Source organism: Podarcis bocagei (assembly GCF_964188305.1).
Source record: "Podarcis bocagei genome assembly, chromosome: 14".
Classification (NCBI taxonomy): domain Eukaryota; kingdom Metazoa; phylum Chordata; class Lepidosauria; order Squamata; family Lacertidae; genus Podarcis; species Podarcis bocagei.
This window is the reverse complement of record NC_138139.1, coordinates 42,987,201-43,005,971: the sequence shown is the minus strand read 5'-3', so window position 1 is coordinate 43,005,971 and position 18,771 is coordinate 42,987,201. Positions and strand designations below refer to the sequence as shown.

The window sequence follows — 18,771 nt, the reverse complement described above, 5'->3', positions numbered from 1 at the left end:
CATCCAGCTTGGCGGCTTCCCACAGGTATCCAGTGGGCCACTGTGAAAACAGGGTGTTGGACTAGGTGGATTATTGGCCTGATCCAACGGGCTCAAATTATGCTCTTATGTTCTCATTGTCATTTGTGCCAGAGAAGCATAGAAGAAATCAGAAGTCAATTTGGGGGATGAAAGAATGTGGCATGTTGGACTCCTACAAGAAATTCACACAGACTACGTATTTAGCACCAATATACTTCTTTTTATGCTATTTTGCAAATACACACATTTTTGCAAAGCAAGCTTCCCTAATACAAGTGCTTACTGTATGTTATTTTCTCTAATATATGCATTTTTAACGCACATTTACCCTAGGATGTGCATTTCTGTCCATACCACTTGGCCAGAGAAGTGCATTGCAAAATTCAGAGAAGTAGGAGTTTAGAAGGATGGCTGTGTTATGGTCTGTGTATCATTCCTGAAAGTGTGAATTAAGTAGGGTGAAATGAATTGAATCTCTTGCCCATCTTCCCCATCCCTACTTAGAAGCAAACACTACTGTTAACAGCAACGACTGAATTATTCTCCTTGTGATACTTGTGCCGCTGCTGCTAAAGGTGACTCACAGACTAGGCTGCCTCTCCTCCTCCTCCTCCTCTTCCCCCTACTTCTCTCTCTGCCACACACACACTTTCTTGCTTGTGACAGAGCCAGATAAGAGACAAGCTGCACAAAGCACAGCGGCAAATCAGCCCTTTGTCCTGGAAATCACTTTCTCATTTTGCTCCGTTTCCAGTCATTTGAACTTTTCCCGTTCTGAGGTGGATCCTTCCAGGAACCGCTCCCGGAGTCATTCAAGCAGATCGATCCCGCTGCGTGGCGTCATGGCTTTGTATCAGGGAACCAGAGCGAAAGCAAGTGCCAAGGGGTCTGGAATGGCCTGTGCCATCTGCGGCAACAGCTTGCCAACTCACTGAAAAGCAAGGAAATGGAGCCATCAACTCGCAAAAGTTGTGAACACCACGGGGTCAGTCTGCCCTCCACACCAGGGATGAGCAGCCTTTTCTTCTGCTGAGGAACAGATTCCCTTGGGGGTAGTCTGTTGGGGTCATTTGCTGGTGATTGGCAAAGTCATAATTGTCAGGGAGTGGAGGCTGGTGGCATTGCCAGATGACCTGTTGATGGAGCATTCAGCTTGATTTGTTTTGCAAGGAATCAGATGATGCTGGCTATTTAATAATAATAAGTTATTATTTATACCCTGCCCATCTGGCTGGGCTTCCCCAGCCACTCTGGGCGGCTTCCAACAAAATATTAAAATACAGTAATGCATCAAACATTAAAAGCTTCCCTAAACAGGGCTGTCTTCAGATGTCTTCTAAAAGTCTGGTAGTTGTTGTTCTCTTTGACATCTGGTGGGAGGGCATTCCCCAGGGTGGGTGCCACTACTGAGAAGGCCCTCTGCCTGGTTCCCTGTAACTTGGCTTCTCGCAGTGAGGGAACCGCCAGAAGGCCCTCGGTACTGGACCTCAGTGTCCCTGCAGAACGATGGGGGTGGAGATGCTCTTTCAGGTATACGGGACCGAGGCCGTTTAGGGCTTTAAAGGTCAGCACCAACACTTTGAATTCATTCTGTTTCCCTCACAGGGAGATGAGATGGCATTGTGTTAGAACGAGTGTGGTTCCTGGGAATACAAAAAGGTCAGAAACTATTGGGAAATGATATATAATGGTTAAGAAACCAGAAGCATTCCTCCTAGGTATTTTAGATCAAGAAATAAGAAAAGACAACTGGAAATTATTTATGTATGCAACAACAGCGGCAAGAATTGTACTAGCACAAGCATGGAAGACAGAAGAAATCCCAACGAAAGAACAATGGCAACAGAAACTTATGGAATATGCAGAATTAGCAAAATTAACAGATAAATTACATGAAAGGGACAACAAAGACTTCAAAAGAGAATGGGAACCACTTACAATATATATTGTAAATGTATTAGGAATTAACTGGGGAAATAATACGCAGGATGAATAAATTGAAAGTAAAACAAAGTGGAAGTATGAGGGAAGTCCAGGGGAGGGGGGCAGGAAAAAAATGGAAAATTGTTAGAGAGGTATTTCATAAAGGATGTATTTATTGAAAAACCAATAAAAAATAATTTTAAGGGGGGGGGGGGAGAACGAGTGTTGTTCCACACCTTCCAGAGCATTGTAGGACCACTTTCTTTATTTCAAAACGTTCAGTCTTTTGGAGGAAATGCAAGACTTTCCCAATCAGTGAAAATGATGCAGCCTGAGTTGGCCAGTAAGTCACAGAGGCTGTGTATCCGCAGCAGCTTAAAGGGGATTCGGCATGTCCCATGTTTCCAAATTCTTCACATCGCCCATACAACATTGTCCCCCTCCAAGTGACAACATGCACTTTCCATTAAAAAGAAATCAAAACGCACGTCAACATCCTGCATTTCTAGAGAGGCTTGCCTATTGTTTATTTTGTTTATTCATTGCATTTATATCACACCATTTTTTTCTATGAAGGAGTTCAAGGTGACACACATCTCTCTCCCCCCTCTTCATTTAATCCCCACAACAACCCCATGAGGTAGGTTAGGCTGAAAGGCAGTGAGCTTCGTGGCTTTACTACTGTGGTGAAGCCTTTTCATTTTAATTTGCTTGATGTAGATGTTGCATTTACCATGGATCTCTGAACTGGACCCCTGTGCAGTTCCAAATATATATATATATATATATATATATATATATATATATATATGCAGGTTTTGGTGTTTTCGGGTATCTTCCCGTGTAAGAGTTGGGGTGTCTAGGCGACGTTTCGACGAGGTCTCACTCGTCATCTTCAGGCTGGTGCTTTCGGCTTCTTGTTACTAGAAGCCGAACAAGAAGCCGAAAGCACCAGCCTGAAGATGACGAGTGAGACCTCGTCGAAACGTCGCCTAGACACCCCAACTCTTACACGGGAAGATACCCGAAAACACCAAAACCTGCATTCCTGTACCCGTGAAAATCTACGAAAGCATATATATATATATATATATATATATATATATATATATATATATATATATAATTAACGCAGGTAAATGGAAGCAGCCAGCAGGTAAAAGCTCCATTACGTTCCCTAATTCATTTCCGCAACATCTCCTATTGCGATGCATTATTAATGGCATTCTGCATCCTGCTCAACGCATCCCTCATCCTCAGATTCTCTATGAGGATGTCTGCATTATTTGTGGTCACTGTTAAGTGAATACAGTATTGAGAGTATTGAGAACAGAGGCAAGAATTATTTTAGCCCCAAAATGGAAACAAGTACCAAGGAAAGAAGAGTGGCAGATGAAGACGATCGACTTTGCAGAACTGGCAAAGCTGACAGAAAAAATCTGAAACCAGCATGACCAAGTATTCCAAAAGGACTGGAGTAAATTTATAAGATCTCTGAAAGGTTAGTGTAAACAATTAACATCACTAGCAGGCTTGCCTGAAGTCTTGTAAGGAGAAATTTTCTACCTTTCTATGTTTATTTAAAATTTGAGCTATTTTGTAATGAATGCAACTAGAATTTGAAAACGGTCAAAATGCAATGATACAAAGGTTAGTTTTGAAAGCTATGAGGCGGGAGGGAAGTTGATAGGCTCTAAAGAGCCAGGGAGGTAAAGTGGATAATAATGATGTGAATGTATATTATTAAAAAGGAAAATAAATAAAAATTATATATATATATTAAAAAGATAGAGAATATTGAGAACAGCATTCTCTTTCAGGCATATTATATTGGAATTGGCTTGTTTGGATAGATGCTGGCGATGTCATGCCGAAAACGCCTCTCTGAGGCATATGATGCGGGCATTAACTTAGTTCTGGAAAGAAAATCCTTCATGTTTATGCACTTTGAAATTACTTTCCTGTGATGTGGGGACTAACAGATGGGCAAGGAAAGTGGACCCTTATGGTGGCAAAGAAACACCCACCACCTATGACTTACTCAGTGGTCTGCTCATCTTATGTCTCACTGCTCATCCTATTTCTGAAGATATAGCTTATACTCAACCATCTCATTTAGAAGCCTGTTATTTTTATTTTATTGCATCTATAGCCCGCCTCTTCTTCAAGGAGCTCAAGGAGGTATACGTGGCTCTTCCGATCCACATTTAACCCCCACAACAACCCTGTGAGGTAGGTTAGGCATACAAGCAGTGAATGCTCCCCACCCCCAAGTGAGCTTCATAGCTGAGTGGGGATTTGAACCCTGGCCCAACAATCTTCTAACCACTCTACACCACATATGGTCTGCTTATAGGAACTTATATGTTGAAGTCAGCATTGATGGGACATCGATCAGACATTCTTAAATGTCAACTGATGATGCTTCCATCTTTTCTTCCTGTTAAACCAACATTGTTGTTGTTGTTTTTAAAAAAGATTGGGTTGTACCCAAAGCTAGTCCTCCTTCAGTATGACCAAATGAAGTCCATTAATTTCAATGGGTTTGTTCTAAGTAGAATCATAGAGTTGGAAGAGGCCACAAGGGCCATCGAGTCCAACCCCCTGCCAAGCAGGAAACACCATCAGAGCACTCCTGACATATGGTTGTCAAGCCTCTGCTTAAAGACCTCCAAAGTAGGAGACTCCACCACACTCCTTGGCAGCAAATTCCACTGTCGAACAGCTCTTACTGTCAGGAAGTTCTTCCTAATGTTTAGGTGGAATCTTCTTTCATGTAGTTTGGATCCATTGCTCCGTGTCCGCTTCTCTGGAGCAGCAGAAAACAACCTTTCTCCCTCCTCTATATGGCGTCCTTTTATATATTTGAGCATGGCTATCATATCACCCCTTAACCTCCTCTTCTCCAGGCTAAACATGCCCAGCTCCCTTAGCCGTTCCTCATAAGGCATCGTTTCCAGGCCTTTGACCATTTTGGTTGCCCTCCTCTGGACACGTTCCAGTTTGTCAGTGTCCTTGTTGAACTGTGGTGCCCAGAACAGGACACAGTACTCCAGGTGAGGTCTGACCAGAGCAGAATACAGTGGCACTATTACTTCCTATTACACTATTATTATTACACTATTACAAAGTAAAGCTTTGTTGGATGCAGCCCATTTTTAAGAAAAACGGCAGCAACACACAATAACATAGAAACATGGGTGCCCCCTGGAAATGTCGGGTCAGAACCTGAACCCTCATTGGCCTTTCCCCTGAGCTTGAGGAACCAAATGCCTGCCCCAGGAGGTGGAGAGAAAGACAGACAGATAAAGATGTTGGCTATTTGCAGATTAGTTGCGCTGCAGAGAGCTTGCCGGGGAGACCACACATTACAAGGTACGCAAAATAACTTTAGCTAGATTTTAATAACAAAAACAAAAACTCCTTTTACATTAATTATAATATATGAATAAGCATGACCCAACCAGCAGCCCATCCACCAGGGAACTGAGAGAGCTAGGTGCTGCTCTCTATATACTATCCCAATTGCTGACACAGCTTAATCAACACAACTTAACAGCATATACTGCTTCACAGCTGTAAAACTAGGTAATGTTGTTTGCTCTGGCCCTTAAAGAAACACACATCTTGTGGAACAATAATGAACCTTCAAATTTAAAGAGACCATTCAACAAGACACACACACACACACACACACACACACACAGAGAGAGAGAGAGAGAGAGAGAGAGAGAGAGAGAGAGAGAGAGATGCTCTTGGAGCTATCCGTGGTTCTGAAACCCAACCAATGCTTTTCCCTTTCCAGGCTCCAGCATCAGACCAGGACATGACATTACAGTCCATGGTTCAAATTCCTGCTCAGCCATGAAGCTCACAGGATAGTCACAGACAAGACACTGTTTGCTGAGTCTTGCCAGGGTTTTTTTGAGGTTTTTAAAAAAGGGGGAGGATCTATGCCATCTCAAGGTAACCAGGATGTCAGGAAAATGAATAAACCCTGTATTAACTGAATCTAGCGGTTAACTTACTTTCTTGTTCTTTAGCTTTGTGATTTATGCATATTGTCAACTGGGCGAGGATTGCAGTGGTAATTAATAATAATAATAATAATAATAATAATAATAATAATAATAATAATTTATAACCCACCCATCTGGTGGGGTTTCCCCAGCCACTCTGGGCAGCGCCCAACAGAATATTAATAATAATAAAGTGATGAAGCATCAAACATTAAAAAACTTCCCTAAACAAGCACAGAGTACATTTCGTACTCCAGTCAGGAACGGCAACAAACACAGGCATATCACGTAACGTGGTGGTGGACAAGAATGGGGTTTCCCCACCCCAGTTAAATGTCCAACAATTCACAGACAAAAAAGACAAACAATTGAGCATGGTCAGGAAAGCAGATGAAAGATTAAATAAATGAAACTTGTGCAAAAGAGGCAATATGGCAGTATTTAAAGACAAGACAGAAACAACAGATAAAATACTCATGTAATCAAAAACAGTGCCAGATGAAATCATATTTGGATGGAACTTGCCATCTGTATGAATGTGTTGTTGAATAAGGTGTACTAAAAAAAACCAAGCCTCAGAAACCCCAAGTTGGTGAGTCAATTTCTCTGATGAAGTGTTTTCAGATCAGGGAGTCTGACTTCCAAACAGGTCTGAGTGACTGCCAAAACACCCTCTTCTTACTCCTTAAACCCTAGCTATGTCGCTTTAATATTTCACATGGAGGGTTCGAATACTGACCCATTCACAGGGCACAGAGAGGCTCTCTCTGAATTGCCAGAGACGACAGCGCATGGAAAAGCCGAAAGACATTAGCTGTGACCAGCAGCTGATCTGGCTCATTTTGGATTATGTCATCCGTTCCACCGAACCAGTGTGGGAGCTGATGAGCAAATGGAAAGCGATCTGCACATGAGCGCACCGTGAACCCTTGCTCCAGTTCTACTGCCAGTGAGAACATCTTCCCAAAGTGGAAGATTAATCATGCGCTATCTAGTGGGCTCGTGCAGCAGGGAGAGCGCATGAGAGAGGGCGGAAACAGGCCAGCAAGATCTACGAAAGCCCACGGTAAACAAAACTGCTTCTCCACTATCAAGAAAAGTGAGCAAAACAAATCATGGGGCCATTGTTAAAAGCGGGACCTGCAACAAAGAGTTGCAAAGTGCTCCTGGTTCATGGTCCCAGCCAGCCATGCCCTTTCAGAATTCTCCATTCCATCTCCCACCTCCTGTGTTCAATTTTCCTGCAACATTGCCAGTTCTGCACATTGAAGTGTTCAAGTGGGTATATATAGGACAAGGTGATATTGCAAGTAATTAATTACGAGTGATCTTCAATGGATCTCAAAGAAGGGAAATGTTTAAAAAAGAACCCTCATTTTCACCCCAATTCTTCCATAACTTCCCCACAAGGGGGAGTTTTCCTACTGTTTTGCAGTAAAATTAGAAACCACCAGCTCTGCAGCAAGTAGCAAGGGAGAAATTTGCTTCGATGCATGTTATAGGCAAAACAGTAGCAAAACAAATCACAGCTCTCTTTAGAGCTTCACTTTCCTGAATTTTTGCAGTTCCCCAGCCAAGTATACAAGAATGAAATGTGTGCAAGTTGTTGGAAATAACATACAAAGATTGGCTTATAGTATTTTTATTTTATTTATTTATTAAATTTGCATACCGCCCTTCACTTGAAGACCGCAGGGCAGTTCACAACGTAAAAATACAAAATGGAACATTTGCTTAGCAAAAAGAGAGAGGGGAAATTGGGCAAAATTGCAGTAAGAATGTGTTAGAAGAAATTTGCGCTAAAATGCTGGTGAATTTTCATGAGGACTATCTCTCTTCTCTCTATGCAGACTGATGCAGAAAAGTGCAGAACCAAACTTAAGATTTTTTTTGGCAGGGGGGAGAAAGAGAGAAATAAAAACGGACAGATTTGCTCATGCCTCTTTTGCAGCACAGTCGTAATCCTGTTATGAGGCTCTCTTTGCTCATTAGAGGCAATAAAGGGTTGTGTGTGAAAGTTTTAAAGAAAATATAAATAGCAGTCTTGAGGGTGTAGTTAAAAATGATGGAATTTGCCCCCCAAAGGAAGCAGTTATGGCTGCCATCTTGGATGGCGTTGAAAGAAGATTGGCCAAATTTCTAGAGGTAAAGGCTTATCAAAGGCTAAGAGTCATCATGGCTACGTTTTGTCTCCACTGTCAGAGGCAGCATGGCTCTGAATATGACCCAGAGTCCCAAGTGGGGAAGAAGAAGAAGAGTTTGGATTTGATATCCCGCCTTTCACTCCCCTTCAGGAGTCTCAAAGTGGCTAACATTCTCCTTTCCCTTCCTCCCCCACAACAAACACTCTGTGAGGTGAGTGGGGCTGAGAGACTTCAGAGAAGTGTGACTGGCCCAAGGTCACCCAGCAGCTGCATGTGGAGGAACGGGGAAGCGAACCCGGTTCCCCAGATTACGAGTCCACCACTCCTAACCACTACACCACACTGGCACACTGGGAGAGGGGTCTTGTGTTGGGGTCCCGCTTGTGGGTTTCCTGCAGGCATCTGGGCGGCCACTGTGAGATCAGGCTAGATGGGCCATTGGCCTGATCCAGCACACTCCTCTTCTCGGACCCAGCCAGCAAGGACAATGGTCAGGGATAATGGGAGTTGTATCAAAACAACATTTGGGGGGGTTGTTCCAGCTTGGGGGAGCTGGCACTGCACAAATGGTTTGCAGGGCGTGCAAAATGGGCCATCGCCGCCCAAGCAGCAAAGCACCACACCAGCCCTTCAAGAAGCAAGCAATGATCCTTCCATGAAACATTTTCCTCCACATTTGTCCTTGGGCTTTATCTTACGAATGCTGGAACTAATGTACCTCTCCCCCACCCCAGTGATTTACCTGGGTCCTCATAATAGCTGCTTCTTTCCATTTAACACACAGGATAAAAATCTAGCAGACACCCATTTAAGAATGGCCACCATTGTTTGTCAATTGCAGGCAGTGCCAGTAAGTGGCTTCCAGTCATAGCCTTGAGCAGATTCTCTTCATAATACCCAGACAGCACAGAGGCAAGAAATGCCATTTATCTTCTTGGAAGGTACTGGAGATTGTTTTCATACTTTCACAGCGTTCTTTGGAAAAGGGAGGGATGTCCCGTCCTCTGTTTTAGCACAAAACCTGTTTTGGCAATGAAAGCACACTACCGCTTTTATTACGTTATTAATCTGAAACGATCGTGCTGCCCTCAAAAATGGTAGGGTTAGAAAAGGTTCAGGAAAAAAAGAGCAACCAAAATGACCATAGGAATGGAACGAGGGGACTTCTTAGTTCAGAGAAAAGGCGAGAAGGAAGTGCATAAATTCATAAAAATCATTCATGGCAAGGAGACAGTGGAGAACATATTTTCTCCCTCTCTCGTAGCACTGGGCACCCAATGAAGCTGAACATTGAGAGGTTCAGGATAGATAAACGTTGAACTATGGAATTGTTGTTGTTGTTGTTTAGTCGTTTAGTCGTGTCCGACTCTTCGTGACCCCATGGTCCAGAGCACGCCAGGCACTCCTGTCTTCCACTGCCTCTCGCAGTTTGGTCAAACTCATGCTGGTAGCTTCGAGAACACTATCCAACCATCTCGTCCTCTGTCGTCCCCTTCTCCTTGTGCCCTCCATCTCTCCCAACATCAGGGTCTTTCCCAGGGAGTCTTCTCTTCTCATGAGGTGGCCAAAGTATTGGAGCCTCAGCTTCACGATCTGTCCTTCCAGTGAGCACTCAGGGTTGATTTCCTTAAGAATGGAGAGGTTTGATCTTCTTGCAGTCCAGGGGACTCTCAAGAGTCTCCTCCAGCACCGAACTATGGAATTAGCACCCACAATAGACAGGTATAGCCACCAGCTTCAATGGCTTCAAAAGAGGATCAGACAATTTCATGGAGGCATAGACTATCAATGGCTACTAACCACGATGGCTATGCTCAGTCTCCACTGTTGCAAGGCAGTCATGCTTCTGAATACCAATTGCTGGAAGCCATAGGAGGGGAGAGTGCTGAATTCAGGTCCTGCTTGCGGGCTTTCCCCCACCCCCAAGGCATTTGGTAGGCCACTGCGAGACCAAGATGCAGGACTAGATGGGCCAATGGCCTGATCCAGGAGCCTCTTCTTGTGTTTTCACGCATTCTTTAAATAACTGAAGGGCCATCACATCAACCTCCTGCAAGACTTGTTGTCTGCTGCCCCAGAGGGCAGAACTAGCACAAAGAGGCTCAAGTCACAGAAGGGTTAACTTCCTAACAGCAAAAGCAGTTTGACAATTGGTGCCAACAGGAACAGGAGGCTGTACCCAATGCTGTGCTTCTTATAGAGCAGACCAATTAGGCCCATCTGCACTATAAATTTATAGCAGTGTCGCAGCCAAAGAATCCTGGGAAGTGTAGTTTGTTAAAGATGTGAGTCATCCCCAGAACAGCTCGGTAATCAACCCCACTTCCCAGAGAACTGTGGACACTGTAGCTCTGTGAGGGGAGTGGGGTCTCCTTCAGCGCTCTTTTTCAAAATTAAAATATATTTTTCATTTTCACATTTTACAAGCATTTTTAACGAGAAAAACAAAATCTTTACAAATTTAATTTGCATTTCCCTCAACTCCCCTCCCCTCCTTTCTGTAGTTATTTAGTTTATATCTTTTTATTACTGTATATCCAATTCAAACCTATTTACCAATTTTCCTTTATCTTCCCCTTTAATTATCTCTTGCTGCATGTGTTTATATCAATGCTGCTAACATTTTAATTTATTTACAATGTATCTTCAAATATAATCAATTATTTCCCCCATTGTGTTTTTAAAGAATCTCTCATCTTGATTTCTAAGTCTTCCAGTAAGTTTTGCCAATTCTGCATACTCCATCAATTAAAACTGCCAGTCCTGTTTTGTTGGGACTGTTTCTTCTTTCCATCTTTGTGTGTAAATCATCTGGGAAGCCGTGGTAGCATACATAAAGTTTTTTTCCTGTTCATTGCGTACCTCTCCGCCAATTATACCTAGAAGAAAAACTTCTGGTTTTTTTACAAAAGTGATCTTCATTCCCCCCCCCCAACTCATTATAAATCATTTCACAGAAAGCTTTTGCTAACTCACATGACAGTTCTCAGCATTCTTAACCAATTATGCTTCCCACGATTCTTTGGGGTGAAGTCAAAGTGATATGATACTGCTTTAAATGTATGGTGCAGAAGGACCTTGGGTCCATTCATTTCAGGAGTTCTTACCACTGAATGAAGCTGAGTTGACTATACAGTGATACCTCAGGTCAAGAACTTAATTCATTCTGGAGGTTCGTTCTTAACCTGAAACTGTTCTTAACCTGAGGTACCACCTTAGCTAATGGGACCTCTCACTGCCGCCACATGATTTCTGTTCTCATGCTGAAGCAAAGTTCTTAACCCGAGGTACTATTTCTGGGTTAGCAGAGTCTGTAACCTGAAGCGTCTATAACCCGAGGTACCACTGTATTTATTTATTGGCCGCCGTAGAAACCAAGCTATATTTGTGGCAATCTTGAAGGGATTAAATGGAACAAAATTTACAGTAAATCAGTATAATGCAGTTTATACACTGTATAATACGCCTTGTAAAATAAGGTACAGTGGTACCTCTGGTTAGGAACTTAATGCGTTCCGGCGGTCCATTCTTAACCTGAAACTGTTCTTGACCTGAGGTACCACTTTAGCTCATGGGGCCTCCCACCACCACCGCGCAATTTCTGTTGTCATCCTGAGGTACATTTCTTAACCCAAAGTACTATATCTGGGTTATCAGAGTCTGTAACCCGAGGTACCACTGTAACCTGAAGAAGAATAGGAAGCTGCTTTTTATGGAGCCAGGCCATTAGCAGTGTAGTTATCAGCTACACTGATCGCAGTGGCTCTCCAGGGTTTCAGAGAGGGGTCTCTCCCAGCCTTCCTTGGCAGTTGCTGGGCTTTGAAGCTGGGACCCTTTGCATGCAAAGCAGACCCTCCATCACTACAGCCTGTCCCAAGAGCACTTTGACAATGGTACCAGGTGGCCCCAAAGGTGGCAATGGACTCTCCCTGGTTGGAGGCCATCTGTCAAGGATGCTCTTCTGCCTCTGGCGTTCCTGCATTGAGTAGAGGGTTAGACTATGAGACACCCCTCTCCAACTCCATGGTTCTCTGGCAATCTTAGTAAGGGCTGTTGAGATTATCGCGGTTGGTGGGAACAATGCGTTGGAATATTGGTTGCTGGAAACTGCAGGAGGGCAGAGGAATCAAGTCCTACTTCTTAAACAAGCTTGGTTGGCCACTGTGAGGACAGGATGCTGGACTAGATGGGCCATTGGCCTGATCCAGCCTGGTCCTACTTAAGGCATTCTTAGGGTTAACCCAGACAGCATCAGCTGAGGTGCCAGAGTGGGTGGGAAGATGACAAGGAAGACGTCCTGCCTCTCTTGCGAAGGCAGCTTCAAGTTGCAAAGGAAAGGGCAATGTGTGGGTTGTAGGTTTCAGTTAGGGTCCTTCCTGTCTCCCCACCCCACGCAGGATAGGGTCCTTCCTGTCTCCCCACCCCACGCAGGATACGAACGCAGGAGAATCACCTTCAAATCAAAGGGTATGCCGTTCCTCAAACAAGCTCTTCAAAACAATCACATATACACACCCCATTCAAAGTCATGCATATCGTGGCCACATTTCAGCACACAATTAGTTACATTTCTGCGCATTACGGGCTTAAGTGTGCCTCACTTTGCCCTGGATTGGGGCCTGTATTTCTCACTGCCTCATTTACCAATGTACTAGAACACACTGCATTTTCTTTCTGTTTTAAGACAGCAACAACAAAAAATCTCAAAACAGGCACATGCATTTCTGAAAGGGACAACAGAGTTACATTTTCAGAACTGAAACTGAAAGAAATGGAGAGGAGGGCTGGATTCAGGAATGAAATGATCAGAAACAATCTGATTCAAAAACAAATTATTTATTTACATGCCTATCCTAGAGGTCTTTCATTTGGATGCAAATCCCAGTGAATAATTTCAGCACACCTTACTTCTAACCAAGTACACTTAAGATCCTAGGAAGCATTTCTCTCAAATAATAATAATTTATAATAATAATTTATTATTTATACCAACTGTATGAAGAGAAGCTGAACCCAATGCACAGTGCAATGAGCAAGTACTGGGAGCTTGTAGTCCAAATCTGAATATCCAAGGAATATTTCCTTTCCCACACTAACAGCACATACATGTCCTCATATGGAAACACACTGAGTTCACTGGGACCAACTAGGTGGGGATAGCATCACAACAATCCGATCCCTTTACTTGGGCGTAAGCCCTATTAAACTCAGTGAGATTTACCGCTGAGTAGATAAGTGTACAAGATTGCACTGTAAATCTTCTACTTGGCAACAGCTTCTTCCAAGGAGCACTTCATAATAAGATAGGATCTGAAATGTACAATATGTACCACAGCAGATTTGCTCCTTTCTATAGGAGAAGGTTAGGATTCTCTTTATCTTCATCACAATGTCTCCTGTTGGGTTTCTGATTTTTCTTCTATTAGGTCTTTAAATCCCAATTTTGCCAGTGGTTCTTTGGCCATAAGTTGTCTAAACAAACAAGCAAACAAAAAACAATTTGAAAAGCATTAAACTTGAAATTGGCATGCTTAGCAATTTCATTTCCTGAATAATTTTGTGCCCCTTAAAATCAAATAAAAAATAAAAAACCCCAGAAGATTCACATGATTCTACAGGACTACAGAGGAACCCCTGGCAAATAATTTGTATAATTAAGGGTGTTGGTTTGCTTTCTTTTAAAGGAAGGTTCCTGGCTTATGGATATAAAAATATGCTTGAAAATTTGTGGGCAGTGGTTGCTTAAGAATGCACAGGAGTTCACAAACGGTAATTGCCAAGGATGTCAGTTTTCCTTTTAAAAACAACAAAAGGTTTCTAGTCCATTGGACCACTCAGCCGCCCTAGAAACACAGGGACATAGGAAGCTACTTTATACAAAGTCAGGTCAAAAACAACAAAGTGATTTAACAATCAATTGTTCTTCTCAGGAAACTGTAGCTCTGGGAGGGAAACAGGGGGTCTCCTAAAAACTCTTAAAACCCTTAACAAACTACAGTTCCCATGATTCCTTGGGGAAAGCAGTGACTGTTAAAGGGGTACAACAGTGCTTTAAATGTATGGGGTGGATGTGGACTCACTGTCAGCAAAAAAGAAGAAGAAGAGAAAAGAAAAGAGGGCAGGGGGAATTAAGTACTGTAATTTTACAGATTTCAAAAATGAAGCAGTGGTTTGCGGAGCCCAAAATCCACCATGCACTGACAGCCCAGCATAAGTTGTCTCTGGCAAATTGAGAGCAAACATCCATTAGCTTAAGTGAAGTGTTGCAAATAAGAATGCACTTGCCTCTCCATTCTGCATTCTAAATATTCCTTTGATTCCTGTCTGCACAATGCATTCTCAAAGCTGTTCTCCCTCAGACACTTCATGAATTTTTCTTTGAAAGCTGTACATTCACCTGTTCGACAGAAGGAAAGCACGTTTTTTGAAACGGGAGGCATGAAAAGAAACAGACATGGAATTAAGAGGAAGACAAAACAATAGTGCTATTCAAAGGACAGGCTGGCTGCTGTGGCTCAGCACGAGAACGTAATGCAGTAGGTGGGGGGACACCTTGAAACCACCGAGGCGCCAGCAAACCTCCAGGTCACTAAGCTCCAAGAAAAAAATAGTTTCAAAGGGGGAACTCAGTGTGAAGTTGCTGGTTTAGAATTCATTAGCAGTTCTCAGGATTCTTTGGGGGAAGCCATGACTATTTAAGTGGCGTGATGCTGCTTTAGATCTATAGTGGCATTGGCTCAATCTAGCAGGCTGTTCTTATGCTATTGCTTTATATGCACAGTGCAGATGATGCTTTACAGAGGGGGAGAATTACAAATGCCACCTTGAGCTCCTTGCCCCCCCCAAGGGAGATAGATATATATTTTTGTATGTTTTAAAATAGGCTTGTAATTTTTTTCTTGATTCTATTTTTGTAGACCGCTTTGAGCTTTGTCTATTTTATACAGTGGTACCTCAGGTTAAGAACTTAATTCGTTCTGATATGTGGTGTGAACACAACGCTAGTGGGATTTCAAGAGGCACTGTAAAAATGGAGAAGTATTGTTAGCAGTAAATACTGGGAGAAGGGAAGTGTAATGGCAATACGAAAGGAGGAATGTGTAATCTTAGTTATGAATACGGATGATTGTCAGAGACGCTGAGGGAAGTTCAAAAAATAATAAGAAGTAATCGGTTGTATTTTGGAAAATTGTATAATTGTTTGGAAAATTAATAAAATTTAATTTAATAAAAATAAAAAAAGAACTTAATTCGTTCTGGAGGTCTGTTCTTAACCTGAGGTACCACTTTAGCTAATGGGGCCTCCCGCTGCTGCCGCGCCACCAGAGCACGATTTCTGTTCTCAACCTGAAGCAAAGTTCTTAACCCGAGGTACTATTTCTGGGTTAGCGGAGTCTGTAACCTGAAGCGTATTTAACTTGAAGCGTATGTAACCCGAGGTACCACTGTACAATCAAATGGTGCATAAATTTTACAAAATAAGATAAATAAATAAAATGCAATAGAAATAAATAAAAAATGAATGAATGTTCTGCTGCCTCTCTTACTGGTCCCAGTGTCAATTCTTGTGCTGGAGGTGGAGCTTTAAAAAACATTGATTTGCAGCCCTCCTCTTCCATTTTTATGGCGGAAAATGCGCCCCCAGGTGTTGTGGGACTCCAACTCCCATCAGCCCTAGCCAGCACGGCCCCCACCAAGGATGATGGAAGTTATAGTCCATAAGCAACACGATAGTCAAAAGTTCCCCTCCCCTAGGGGGCCCATGACAGAAGTTCGGCTAACGAAAAGCTATCGTTTCTATGGGCACACAGCGGTACCGCTCTATCCCTTGCGCATCTATGGCAAGCGCCCTTATTGACTGTACTTGGGAGTTCGCTTTTAGGCCGGAAATGCCTGCCGTACTGTCTATCCCCCCACCCGACGTCCTCTCTATGGTCGGTGGACGAATCGCACATGCGCAATCGAAGGGATGGACGGTTGCGGGGGGGGGGGCTGAACCTTCTCACCGAAATGATCCAGAGGGAAAGCGCCTTTGTCCGGCGGTCTCGGCTTGAAGCTTTTCGTCCCGAAGTTCATAGCCGTAGACATGACGACGACTCTCCGAGGACGCGACGCAGCCGCTGCGCCTCTGACCGAACCTTCGCCTCACTTCCGGGATCTCCGTGTTGTCAAGTCCCAGGTTGTGGAGTGGAGCGCCGAGCCAGGCCAGAAGAAACGAGAGCAGAGCTGATCGGGCGGGGAGGAGCCGAGCAGTTAGCCCCGCCTCCTTCAGCCCCAGGTGGATGCCTGGCCGGGATGGAGCTGGCATTTTTAAATCTTATTTTATTTATTGATAAATAAATATGTCCTTTGCAGAAAGCAGAGGAGCCTTGCGATATTTCAGAGACTAACCAGTCTTAATTGCACCTTCAGATTGAAACTGGAAGGTGTGATTTCTTCAATTCCAGGAAATCTATATCGCTTTACTGTGTAATTCTTTAGAAAATAAATAAATCAATCTCCAAGCGGTTTGCAATCTACCTACATCAAAACATCAGATAAGACGATCCACACTAAAACATTACTGAAGAAAGTCAAATATAAAACTTGCATTCAAAGTAACACAATCAACAAGAAACTAAAACAGTGGTACCTCGGGTTAAGAACTTAATTCGTTCCGGAGGTCCGTTCTTAACCTGAAACTGTTCTTAACCCGAAGCACCACTTTAGCTAACGGGGCTGCCGCTGCACAATTTCTGTTCTCATCCTGAAGCAAAGTTCTTAATCTGAGGTAATATTTCTGGGTTAGCAGAGTCTGTAAACTGAAGCGTATTTAACCTGAAGCGTATGTAACCCGAGGTACCACTGTATCTTAAAGGAGGTCAGCTACACAGTGCGCATTTACCACAGCAAAGTTAACAACAAGAAAACATTATCTTAAACGTTTCAGAAGAAAGCATGCCCTACTTGAGCTTCAGCTAGTTCCAATCCTTCAGCTGGGATACTTGTTCAAGCAGAAGATGGCTTTTTCAGAAAATAAATAATAATAATAATAATAATAATAATAATAATAATAATAATAATAATAATAATAATTTATACCCTGCCCATCTGGCCGAGTTTCCCCAGCCATAGATTTAAGTGTTAGAAGCTTAAAACACAGGAAGTTCTCCCCTGTTGCATTTCAAGTCGCATTTACATGCTGCTGTACATGCCAGAAAGGAGGTGGAGCAGACCCTCCAAGTGCCCCTATTTTCCAGGGATGTCCCTGAGTTAGAGAATCCGTCCCAGTTTCTGCTTTGATCCTGGAATGTTCCACTTTTTCTTAGAATTTTCATTGGAGAAATGTTGGAGGGTATGGAGGTAACTGACCCCCGAGCCATCTGAAGTCAATCCTGTATAGGGAGGTGTGTTTTTTTAATGTTTAATGTTTTATTATGTGTTGGAAGTTGTCCAGAGTGGCTGGGGTAACACAGTCAGATGTGTGGGGTGTAAATAGTAAAATTCTCGTTATGGAATGGGACATCCCTATTTTTATCGAAGAAATGTTGGAGGGTATGGTGGAGGTGTCTTCACCTAATGAGCATTGCTTGTTTGATTTCTCTGTGGCTTCATTACCCCACACAACTTCTATTTAGTGAAACTCACACCTGTGCATGTGCCATCATCTGCGCATGGCTGCCTCAAATTTATGCACCTGAGGTTAATTGCAAAATGAGTGTGGTTTGCGTGTTCAAATCGGATGGGAGCTGGTTTAAGAGACAATGAATCCAATAGCAGGTTTTCTCAAGAAACTACAGGACAGATATGGATGTGGCTAACATCCTGTGTACACTGCTTCAAACACCAGCAGTGGGAGCACGCTGGAGCCAGATGACTTGGTAATGCCTTTTACTGGCTCTACCTTTGACCTCTCTCTGCCTTCTGTCCTTTCTGTCTCAAGGGGCACCGAACACCACTGGTTGTTGTGAGACACTGGTTGCCTGTAACTCCTGGGAAGCAGCGTTGAATATACATGGGATAAAACAGTTGCAGAAAAGCAGGTGTTTCGGCAGCTTTCCCTGCGAAGGTGTGAAATGCCATAACATCACCTGGGCATGCCTTTACTTTGTTCTGTTCATTGCATAATAAGCCCTGCGGTTGGTATACTCATACGGGAACTGTATTTGGTGATTTATTACCGCTGGCGTTTTGAACAAAATGTTCTTCCAAGAAAAACTTAAGTTCTGATTTGACTGGGTTTTTAAAAAAAGAAAAAGAAAAGATGGCCCAAGTTACTTAACAGACTGAAGAGTTCAGTGCCATGCAGTCCTGCGCATGTTTACTTCTGAGTCAGCCCCCACTATGTGTAGTGGAGCTTCATTTTCACAAACATGTGCACAGGATCCTTTTGCCCCATCTAAATTCTTAAGATCAACCCTACAAGTACCTAAACACATCTCCAATGCTACCATACATCTCGAAGCTGGATTCGTAAGAATCGAGGCCAGAGTATGGCTTGCCACACTGAATTATTGGCTGAGACTATCCTTCTTCCCACGTGGTCTTGCTCCCTTAACTATTAAGGATGGTTTCCAAACAACAGGGAAATGTGTTACATACTCAGTTGCTAGTTTTATGTGTTTTAAGTTTTATGTGTTCAGTTTATCTGTATGTTTTATCTTATGCTGGCCTGGGACCGAAAT

The 18,771-nt window shown here is 43.1% G+C and overlaps 1 protein-coding gene across 1 annotated transcript; it reads right to left on the bottom strand.

Annotated features, from left to right (window-relative positions):
- Nucleotides 1-12,924: 12,924 nt before the first annotated feature.
- COX19 (cytochrome c oxidase assembly factor COX19) lies at nt 12,925-16,303 on the bottom strand. The gene is made up of 3 exons (XM_081170368.1): nt 16,114-16,303; nt 14,393-14,504; nt 12,925-13,579 (listed from the first exon to the last, which is right to left on the bottom strand). Exons 1-3 carry the CDS (start codon nt 16,193-16,195, stop codon nt 13,492-13,494), a joined length of 282 nt encoding a protein of 93 aa, XP_081026494.1. The 5' UTR covers nt 16,196-16,303; the 3' UTR covers nt 12,925-13,491.
- Nucleotides 16,304-18,771: the final 2,468 nt, after the last annotated feature.